A 12,378-nucleotide genomic window follows, 5' to 3' on the forward strand; every position below is an offset into this window, starting at 1 on the left:
AATCGGAATTGAATCGATTTGTGAAATCACCAGCGCTGGCTACACCTACTATCTCCTTGTCTCTCTGAGGGTATAGCACCCCCCCCCCCCCCCCCCCCCCCCCCCCCCCCGTGTGTGAGCGGAAGAGGGCAGACAGGTGAGTTCGATCGTCACAGCTGTCGATGAGTTTGATCGATGAGTCTCTCTACCTTTTGTCAGCGCTGCAGCCTGACGCGCTTAAGTGTGACACAAGATGCAGAGGCCCGTCTAAAGATCAACAAAGGAGGTGGAAGGAGGTAAACAGCAGCTGGCCGAGGAGCAGGAAGCATGAAGGAGAAGAAGCCGCCTCACGGGCTGATCGCTGTAGAAGGATGTTATTGTTAGGGGCCTGTCGGAGCGCACACCACTGGAGGCCACCAGCGTGAGGAGGCTACACCTTTACTACTGTTTTGGTCACATTGAGCATCTCTCTGGGGGCATTTTGATCAAAAGCCCTTCGCAGTAATGTGAGAATTGAGACATTAAGATGAGGCTTGTTCATTTCTGTGTTTTATCCTCTTTCTGGACTAGTGATGCACCGATGTGAAAATTGTGGCCGATACCGATAACCGATATTAATATTGCTGTTCTGGCCGATACCGATATTTACCGATGTCGATATCTCTGTATAGAAAACACTTTTTTAAGATAATCAAATAAAGAGCTATTTTCCAAAACGCTTTTTTTTTTTTTTTTTTTTACTTTTGTAACTTATTTTCAGAATGACTGATATTTTGAAACTATTTAAGGCCAAAACATGTAAAAATAAAATAAAAGTTTAAAAAAAATAATATATATATATATTTTTTAATATCGGACCGATACCGATGTGTAAAAAAAAACTGCCATATCGGCGATATTATATCGGCGGCCGATATATCGTGCATCACTATTCTGGACCCATTATCTCGATTTTTACAAAATGAAATTGAATTAACTTTACGGGACATTTTTGTCCCAAGCCCTGTTTAACCCCCTATAGCCTGCTCGACGTTCCCGTGGGCACCACTACGAGTATAGGCTACGAGGATTAGTCAAATGTACACGTAGACAGTGATAATGTTGAGACGCTCCGGCCAGCTCTGTGGGGACGGACCGATGATGAGCATCACTGAACTCGCCCTCCGCTCCGATCACAACAAACAGCCCTGCTGCGCCACTCAAGGTTCCTCACCCACCTACTAATGCCACCACTCTCCGGATTGTTATCCTTTGTGACTTGGCACAATCCCAGGATTGCATCATAACCATCCAAAGCCTCTCTGCCTATTCTCGGGACCGCTTTGGAATAAAGGGATGAATCCCGGCGGAGGTATCCGGAGAATGACTCACAATTCACAGTCACAGGGAGGGGGGGGGGGGGCGGGGGGAAGAAAACACATTGTTTACGGTTCTATTATTGGAGTGACAGCTGCCCTTGTCTCTGTCACCGCCTTGTTGTCACAGCGGGTTAATAACGTCATGAGCTCGTAAGGAATCCCGTCTGTCATTAAGATTTGGAACGTGCTCTTGTCGTCGACTGGGCTCTATTGTCGTCTTAATCACTACCCGGGCTAGCTAGTTCCCAGCGTACCCCTTCCCAGCTGGGCTTCACAGGAATGACAAGGGGACGAAGCTCCTACAATAGTACCAACGTCCCAATCCCCTCTGTTTCCTGCGGACGCCTATCAATCCGTCTGATATATGCCTCTGTTTCTGTCTTGAGTCCACCCTTATCTCTGTGTCTTTCTCAGTGTCTTCCCGAGGGCCAGGACACTGTCTCTAGCAGATCAATGTGGCCCCTCCATAGAAGACATGGGGTCTATGGCAGCTGTCGCCTGCGGGATCGAGGCAGCTTGCTGCTCCAACTCCTCTCAGTGACAGGCTCTCCTTTCCTGAGGTAAAAATAGATAACGATGCTAACAGATGCACCGGCCCCTGTCTATCTATCTACACTAAGGCACACACACACACACACAGACACGCACGCACACGCACACCATCACCCACATACTGTAAAGCCACCCAGTGGCTAGAACATTCTGGAAGTAATGAAAAATAGGTTAAAGGACCTGACTGTGCAATTCCAAAAAAGATCATTGAATCGAGATTGATATCCACGTAAACATAAAGCCCCATTACACACATCACATGAATCAATTACGGTAGTCATCGAGAGCAACCAACAAGCAGGTCACAGCACATTTGGGGCGCTACAGAAATAGTTAACTATATTCAGAAGCAGAGCTTGGCAGGCCGAGAGACCTCCAGCTACTTCTTGTGATCTCCCGAGCCAGAAGAGCAAAAGTGACAAAAAACTAAATTGGACTTGAGAACTTGAGAAAGCCAGCACTGGAGTGAACACGCAGCGCTGGGTCAAGAGGTCAGTCCACCATTAGTCCACCTGAAGCCCTTGTAGGCAGAGGTGAGTTAGACAGGTAGATCACACATTAATTGCAGCCCCTGCTTAGGAAAATAACCTAATGTCCCAGATCTGACTCCAGAACCCCCCTAACCCCCAGCCCACCCCGCCCCCCCCACCTCAGCACGGGTCGGGCCCGGCAAGAGAGGAAGTCAGCGGGACTCACCGTTCGCAGGAACTGGATCTCCTCCTCTCCTCCTTCTCCTTCTGCCATCCTTCACCGAGGGTTATTCAGCAGCTCCTCGGGAGAAACCAGAAAATTCCCTCCGTCGCCTTTTTTTAGATTTTTGTTTTCCGTGCAGCCTCTCTTGTCTTATCCCTACACCTCTCCCTGGGTCTCTCTCTCTCCTTGCTACTGTTCCTCTCTCTCTCTCTCTCTCTCTCTCTCTCTCCCTCTCTCTCCCTCTCTCGCTCTCTCTCACTGTCTGTGTGTGGGTGTGTTGGAGAACAGCAGGAGCCCTGTGGCTCTCACGGTGTTCAGAGAGAGAGTGATGGGAGAATAGACTCTCCCCGGTTCGCCCCGCCGACCCCCCCCCCACCCGCCCACCCACACCCGACATCCCCCAGCAGAGAGCATTTGGGGGAGGGAGGGGGAGGGAGAGGGGAGGGGCGGGCGCCTTAATAAATTCACACCGCTCCCACTAAGCATCCATGTTTGTAGAAGTGGGCCACTCCTTCACCCCCCCCCCTCCCCCGGTGTCTGATGAGCTATAAAAGGAAAGAGGGTGAGGACTCACACACACACACACACACACACACACACACACACACACACACACACACACACACACACACACACACACACACACACACACACACACACACACACACACACACACACATATTCCTTAAAGTGAAGAGCCCTACTGTACTGATTAAGAGATGTAGGCTGACCAGCCATCATGAAAAAAAAAACATTTTTCTCTAGGGATACCAAGCAGATACTGGTAACAGATATCAGGCCAGTACCAATACGATGCCAATATCAGATATCAGGCCAGTACCAATACGATACTGGTATCAGATATCAGGCCAGTACCAATACGATACTGGTATCAGATATCAGGCCAGTACCAATACGATACTGGTATCAGATATCAGGCCAGTACCAAGCAGATACCGGTATCAGATATCAGGCCAGTACCAATACGATACTGGTATCAGATATCAGGCCAGTAGCAATACGATACTGGTATCAGATATCAGGCCAGTACCAATACGATGCCGATATCAGATATCAGGCCAGTACCAAGCAGATACCGGTATCAGATATCAGGCCAGCACCAATACGATACTGGTATCAGATATCAGGCCAGTACCAAGCAGATACCGGTATCAGATATCAGGCCAGCACCAATACGATACTGGTATCAGATATCAGGCCAGTACCAATACGATGCCGGTATCAGATATCAGGCCAGTACCAAGCAGATACTGGTATCAGATATCAGGCCAGTACCAGGCAGATACCGGTATCAGATATCAGGCCAGTACCAAGCAGATACCGGTATCAGATATCAGGCCAGCACCAATACGATACTGGTATCAGATATCAGGCCAGTACCAATACGATACTGGTATCAGATATCAGGCCAGTACCAAGCAGATACTGGTATCAGATATCAGGCCAGTACCAGGCAGATACTGGTATCAGATATCAGGCCAGTACCAGGCAGATACTGGTATCAGATATCAGGCCAGTACCAAGCAGATACCGGTATCAGATATCAGGCCAGCACCAATACGATACTGGTATCAGATATCAGGCCAGTACCAATACGATACTGGTATCAGATATCAGGCCAGTACCAAGCAGATACTGGTATCAGATATCAGGCCAGTACCAAGCAGATACTGGTATCAGATATCAGGCCAGTACCAGGCAGATACTGGTATCAGATATCAGGCCAGTACCAAGCAGATACTGGTATCAGATATCAGGCCAGTACCAAGCAGATACTGGTATCAGATATCAGGCCAGTACCAGGCAGATACCGGTATCAGATATCAGGCCAGTACCAAGCAGATACTGGTATCAGATATCAGGCCAGTACCAAGCAGATACTGGTAACAGATATCAGGCCAGTACCAATACGATGCCAATATCAGATATCAGGCCAGTACCAATACGATACTGGTATCAGATATCAGGCCAGTACCAATACGATACTGGTATCAGATATCAGGCCAGTACCAATACGATGCCGATATCAGATATCAGGCCAGTACCAATACGATACTGGTATCAGATATCAGGCCAGTACCAATACGATACTGGTATCAGATATCAGGCCAGTAGCAATACGATACTGGTATCAGATATCAGGCCAGTACCAATACGATGCCGATATCAGATATCAGGCCAGTACCAAGCAGATACCGGTATCAGATATCAGGCCAGCACCAATACGATACTGGTATCAGATATCAGGCCAGTACCAATACGATGCCGGTATCAGATATCAGGCCAGTACCAAGCAGATACTGGTATCAGATATCAGGCCAGTACCAGGCAGATACCGGTATCAGATATCAGGCCAGTACCAAGCAGATACCGGTATCAGATATCAGGCCAGCACCAATACGATACTGGTATCAGATATCAGGCCAGTACCAATACGATACTGGTATCAGATATCAGGCCAGTACCAAGCAGATACTGGTATCAGATATCAGGCCAGTACCAAGCAGATACTGGTATCAGATATCAGGCCAGTACCAGGCAGATACTGGTATCAGATATCAGGCCAGTACCAAGCAGATACTGGTATCAGATATCAGGCCAGTACCAAGCAGATACTGGTATCAGATATCAGGCCAGTACCAGGCAGATACCGGTATCAGATATCAGGCCAGTACCAAGCAGATACTGGTATCAGATATCAGGCCAGTACCAAGCAGATACTGGTAACAGATATCAGGCCAGTACCAATACGATGCCAATATCAGATATCAGGCCAGTACCAATACGATACTGGTATCAGATATCAGGCCAGTACCAATACGATACTGGTATCAGATATCAGGCCAGTACCAATACGATGCCGATATCAGATATCAGGCCAGTACCAATACGATACTGGTATCAGATATCAGGCCAGTACCAATACGATACTGGTATCAGATATCAGGCCAGTAGCAATACGATACTGGTATCAGATATCAGGCCAGTACCAATACGATGCCGATATCAGATATCAGGCCAGTACCAAGCAGATACCGGTATCAGATATCAGGCCAGCACCAATACGATACTGGTATCAGATATCAGGCCAGTACCAATACGATGCCGGTATCAGATATCAGGCCAGTACCAAGCAGATACTGGTATCAGATATCAGGCCAGTACCAGGCAGATACCGGTATCAGATATCAGGCCAGTACCAAGCAGATACCGGTATCAGATATCAGGCCAGCACCAATACGATACTGGTATCAGATATCAGGCCAGTACCAATACGATACTGGTATCAGATATCAGGCCAGTACCAAGCAGATACTGGTATCAGATATCAGGCCAGTACCAAGCAGATACTGGTATCAGATATCAGGCCAGTACCAGGCAGATACTGGTATCAGATATCAGGCCAGTACCAAGCAGATACTGGTATCAGATATCAGGCCAGTACCAAGCAGATACTGGTATCAGATATCAGGCCAGTACCAGGCAGATACCGGTATCAGATATCAGGCCAGTACCAAGCAGATACTGGTATCAGATATCAGGCCAGTACCAAGCAGATACTGGTAACAGATATCAGGCCAGTACCAATACGATGCCAATATCAGATATCAGGCCAGTACCAATACGATACTGGTATCAGATATTAGGCCAGTACCAGGCAGATACTGGTATCAGATATCAGGCCAGTACCAGGCAGATACTGGTATCAGATATTAGGCCAGTACCAGGCAGATACTGGTATCAGATATCAGGCCAGTACCAAGCAGATACTGGTATCAGATATCAGGCCAGTACCAAGCAGATACTGGTATCAGATATTAGGCCAGTACCAGGCAGATACTGGTATCAGATATCAGGCCAGTACCAAGCAGATACTGGTATCAGATATCAGGCCAGTACCAGGCTGAAACAGGGCAGGGCGGAGAATGTCCCCAATATTAAAACCGCACACGTGACACACCAAGAGCCATGTGTAAAACATGTCAGAAGAAAAAGCACAGAGGCACGCGAGATCTCTCTCAAAACGAAGTCAAATGGATCAGCTCACTCATTTTTGTCCAATGACCCCAAACTAATTCTCAATACGGCTCGTGGCGGTAATGGATCAGACGGATCAGTACCGTGTGCCAGCAGATACTTCAAGTGTAACACTCATTTAGTAATTTAGCTGAACGCTTTTATCCAAAGCGAATTACAGGTTCTGTACAACATGTCAGCAGGAAGGGCACAACTAGTAAGTAAGATTGTTCGTCAAACAGTGTTGAACTTGGGTGCTACAGTCTTGAGTGCAGAGTAGTATAGACACATTATAATAGCATAGTAGGTAGTCAAATTTGCTGATGACACAGTAGTGGTGGGCCTGATCTCTGCCAACGACGAGAGGGCCTACCTGGAAGAGGTAAAGAATCTGTCACAGTGGTGTCAGGAGAACTGCCTCTCCCTGAACGTCAGCGAAACAAAAGAGATGATTGTGGACTTCAGGAGGTCGGGGGTCAAGGACTACAGCCCCCTCAGCATCGACGGAGCACCGGTTGAGAGAGTGAACAGTTTCAAGTACCTCGGAGCCCACATATCCGAGGACTTGACATGGACCACACACATTGACAGTGTTGTGAAGAAGGCACGACAACGCCTCTACTTCCTCAGGCGCCTAAGGAAGTTCCAAGTCAGTCAGAAGATCCTTAGGAACTTCTACTCATGTACAATAGAGAGCATCCTGACTGGCAACATCACCTCCTGGTTTGGGAATAGCACTGCACAAGACCGTAGCAGACTACAAAGAGTGACACGTTCAGCCGAACGCACAATTGGAGGGGGGCTTCCCACCCTCCAGAACATTTACAACAAGCGGTGCAGGGGGAAGGCTAAGAGAATTATTAAGGACTCGAGCCACCCGAACAACTGCCTCTTTGAACTACTGCGGTCAGGCAAGCGATACCGGAGTCTTAAGGCGAGCACAGAAAGACTCAGAAGAAGCTTCTATCCCCAGGCCATCAGGCTGCTAAACGAACAATAAACACTATGCAACAACCATCAAATGCACACAGCACACACACCCACACACTCACTTAAACAAACAACACACTGCAGCACCCACTCTCCACACTTTAGATCACACAAACACACTTTATATTTATTGATAAAGGATTTGCACTACAACTCGTACACCTACTGTAAATTGTACCTAAATTGCACCTCATCCCATTTCTGCCTTGCACTATATAGTATTGTATATTAGTACACTGCATAGTATTGTATATTATATGGTAACTCAGTTACGTCTATTCTGCATCGAACATTGTACATATGTCTATACTGAACACTGTGACCTCATTTTTTTACTTCTAATTTACATGCTATACTATGTTATTTTATTTCATACTTATCTTGTCTTGCACAGTCTCTGGAGCGTAACAGTAAGAAGCATTTTGTATAAAAGTATTCTGTACTTCTGTATGACAACTATTAAAGAAACTTGAAGAAACTTGAAACTTGAAACTAGTGATATAGGCAAGGTAGATTACTTAGTAGCAAAGTGCATAATAGTAAAATACAGTACGAAGGTTAGTAGTTGTTTTTTTCTCTCGACGTGGGCAGTATTGGCATCGGCAGTGAATTCATTATTGGCCATATTCCATTATGCCCTTATGTCATGCTCAGGTTGGGTTCCACCTTGGGTGGCAATAGGGTGCAAAGGAACCCAACCTGAGCATGACACAAGAGTGAATATGGTCAATACTGAACACTGAATGTAAATAAACAGTACTATTGCTCGGTCCCTTAGAGGAAACGGTAGGAGACGTCTAGTGTTGTTCCTCTTTCTGTTATCAGAAGGTTTGATCCGGCAACCTGTTGATTACAGTTCATTTCAACTTTACCTGAGAGCGAATACTGTAGCACTAATCCAGGACAGATGCAGGATAGATGCATGGTGGGGACTAAGGCTGTCCCCGAAGCCTGTTTTTGGGATTCGAACTTCGTCAGGGTTTTTCGAACGAACGTTCGAACCTTAGTTTTTAATTTAAAAATATTAAAAATTAAAAATATTTTTTTTCAATTTTTTTTTTTTTTATAAATATCCTCAAACTAAATCCTCAATTTGAATAAAGTGATTAATCTGATTAAATTAGTCTTTCTTTTTTATTAAATCTACTTTCTTTAATGAATATAACTTAGCCGTTTTTTTATACTATAATATTAGTGTAGCCTAATCTTTATCTGCAACTGTGAAGAAAAACCCCATTGGTTTTAAACAGAATGAATAGACACATAAAATATATATTTTTTTATATATATATACTTTTTTTTTAATTAAAAATAAGAATTTAGATTTAGAATTCGAATGTTAACGTAATGAACGAACATTCGAACGTTCGAACTTTCGGGCTCAGCCTTAGTGGGGACTGGGCGAAAGGTGGGAAAAGACCTAATATTATATACCATATACACCTATTCAGAAGCCCCCCCCCAACAATATCTGCTTAGGTATGGAAAATCATTATTCAACTGCTGTTCATCAATCAATGGCATAGTATCAAAACTGCCATTTTAAATCAAATGTCACAAGAAAATCGGATTTAGGTGAATATTTGCTTTTTATCATTCATTTAAATGACAAAAATTGAATTGCATGGTATGAAAAAATTTGATACAATCACACAGACATCTGCAATAAATGCTCAGCTCATGTCAATAGGGAGTAAGATCCGAGCTAAACTGAATGCATACCTGCACACATGCAGTGCAGTAGATGGGTGGTTTCCTCCAGTCAGATCAATAACAGGAACCTTGTGTTCCACTTCCACACAGACATGACGGCAGGCTGTTGGAGACGGAAATATAACATAATTTTCTGTGCACCTCCACACTATCCCATAATCATTGTGTTTTAAAGGCTTTTTTGGTTATTAGCTATGGAAACACTGTACTTTCAAAACTGGCTATTGCTATTATCAACCCAATAATGTAGTTGTGCTGCTGTCAAGTCGCTTAGGACAGGAGGTTGATAAAAAATAAATGAAACACTTCCATTTTGTAATACAAATAAATAAATACATATCTTTTAAAAAAAAATGCATAATACAAAATAATAATAATAACAAATTCCAAGCTGCTGCCGATGTAATCTTCAACAAATTAAAATTATCTTTGTGACCTATCATTACAAACACACACTAGGGCTGTCCCCTCTTAGTTGGTTTGGTCTTATAGTCGACGAGACTTTGATAGTTGATTTTTATGCTTTTTTCCCCAACTGAAAGATGTATTTTCTGAAAGATTATGAGAACATGTCTGCAATAATGAGATTTAAAGAGGTCTGATGCATCACTGAATGTGGGAAACACAATTTTACAGATTTGTCAATAAAATCAACAAAATTGATTAGTTGACTAAATCTATGACTAAGAATGTATTTAGTCTAGGACAGCCCCAAACACAACCACTCAAGCTATGATGTAATAATAATAATAATAATAATAATAATAATAATAATAATAATAATAATAATAATAATAATAATAATAATAATAATAATAATACATTTAATTTGTAACGCACCCTACATTCCTGAGAATCTCAGAGTGCTACAGAGTTAAAAAGAATAAAATAAAAATAGATATATAAAAAAGAAGAACACATAGCAGAACAACATAAGACATACAAATGAACAAAAGGCCTTTCTAAAAAGGTAGGTCTTGAGTCCACGTTTAAAAGTGTCAACAGTTTGTGGTGCTCTCAGGTGGTTGGGGAGATGTAACGTCATGTATGATGTATGTGCGTGTGTGTGTGTGTGTGTGTGTGTGTGTGTGTGTGTGTGTGTGTCTGTGTGTGTGTGTGTGTGTGTGTGTGTGTGTGTGTGTGTGTGTGTGTGTGTGTGTGTGTGTGTGTGTGTGTGTGTGTGTGATAATAATAATATATTGTATTTGTAGTGCACTTTTCGTTCACTAGGATCCCAAAGTGCTACAATGTAACTTCATGTGTGTGTGTGTGTGTGTGTGTGTGTGTGTGTGTGTGTGTGCGTGTGTGTGTGTGTGTGTGTGTGTGTGTGTGTGTGTGTGTGTGTGTGTGTGTGTGTGTGTGTGTGTGTGTGTGTGTGTGATCTAAAGGTGTGTCCAGCCAATCTCTCTCCCAAAAGCTTTAGCTCTGAAAAGTCTTCCACAGCCCAGACATCTCAAAGCCCCCGTCACTTCACGACCTGCCCACTCCAGAGCCCTCTGACGACATGTCAACACGACAGCCTGTCTGTCTGTTCTGCAGAAAAGGCACATAACAAAACTAATGGGCCTGTAGCCAAGGAGGCTGTTGTTGATTTCACCATAAACCTCCACCAACAGTGCAGTCTGATAGCCTCAAAACATAACTACCGGTGTATCCTGGTGGGCAGCAGATGGGTCTGCATGAGTTGGCACTGGCACCGCCCCTCTCCATCAGCCAAGCAGCAAGGATGCAGCAGACAGAAAGCTGGAGTCATACAAGCATCAACACACACACACACACACACACGGAGTGCAGTGTGAACAGGCTTACCTCCTCAATATCCATCTGTCGTCTGTCTGCATGCTCCCTTTCTCCACCATCTCCCATAGTAACTACATCTGGCAGTGGGTTAAACTGTCACTTGCTTCGGGAGTCGGGACCGCGGCTGCTTTGCTTTGGGGATATCCGTGTGAATGTGAGGGAGGAGGGGGCTGATGAGGGGGGACACCACCACCACTGAGGAGGCACAACTTGAATGCTGGGAATTGGGATAATGTTTTTTTCCGCACACTTATTATTCCGCAACCATAGATATATAGCACTATATATCCATGGAAGGGAGCGCGTGAATAAATGTTGATTAATAGAGCCCTGACGTAAGCGGTTGTAGCTCTATTTTTTTTATCCGCACGCCCCCCCCCCCCCCCTCACGACGAGCTCCATTTAACGCGGAAGTGCAGTGGTCTTCTATACTCTATAATATCACGAACACGAGCTCCATGTAACGCGGAAGTGCAGTGGTCTCTATAATATCACGAATCTTGGTCCTCTGTAGTTACAACGTGAGGACTCAAGGTGGCGATATTCTATTATGATTGAGCGCTTGAGAGGTCAGCTCAGAGCTCCACGCCGCTGGCTGCTGCTGCTGCACACTGCCATAATAACCCATAACACACACACGGCGAATAATTGTCTCCCAAGTTGTGACACACTATCGGTCCGAAAGTGAAGCTATATAACAACGAGATTATTTTCACACGTGAAGCTATTATGTCTTCTTCAGTTTCTGTTTCTCCCAACAACCCGTGACTGCAGTGGGCTACTCGTTAGAATGTGTGTCATCATAATGCAATGCGTGCAACTCTTCCTGTTTTATAGCGCTATTGCCAAATATTAAGATGACCACATTATCGGGAAAAGGCTACGTCGTTATTATGACTTCTGTGGCCACTGACGTTTCAGTGTAGCATGCGGAGCGTTATTCAAACAGATGTCATCAATAGTTTAGGTGAGCCTATAGACTTGACATGCAAGGCTGCAGCAGGAGCCCTGGGTGCATCTCTCTCCCCTGTGTTTGAATTCCGTGGAGCCATCGCCCACTCTCTCTCTCTCCCTCTCTCTCTCTCTCCCTCTCACACACCCACCCAGCTTCCTCCAGAATGCAGCCACCTCTGCTGCTGGACTCTGGGACCTTAATGTCCCCTGTTTGGTTCCACTCTTTCCCCCCTTGGTGTGTCCAAACAAGGATGCCATTGAGCCCCGTGTCCAGCTGCACACTTACATTCAGAGGCACAGA

General features: G+C 44.9%; 1 protein-coding gene across 1 annotated transcript in view; it reads right to left on the reverse strand.

The window, feature by feature from the left end:
• The window catches only part of ryr1b (ryanodine receptor 1b (skeletal)), a 189,273-nt gene extending 186,551 nt beyond the window's left edge, over positions 1-2,722 (reverse strand). Inside the window, 1 exon segment of the mRNA XM_084334931.1 lies at positions 2,586-2,722. Within this exon segment, the coding sequence (XP_084191057.1) occupies positions 2,586-2,633 (48 nt within the window). The 5' untranslated portion in view covers positions 2,634-2,722.
• Positions 2,723-12,378: the final 9,656 nt, after the last annotated feature.

The sequence above is a fragment of the Notolepis coatsorum genome, assembly GCF_963971535.1.
Source record: "Notolepis coatsorum genome assembly, chromosome: 1".
NCBI lineage: Eukaryota > Metazoa > Chordata > Actinopteri > Aulopiformes > Paralepididae > Notolepis > Notolepis coatsorum.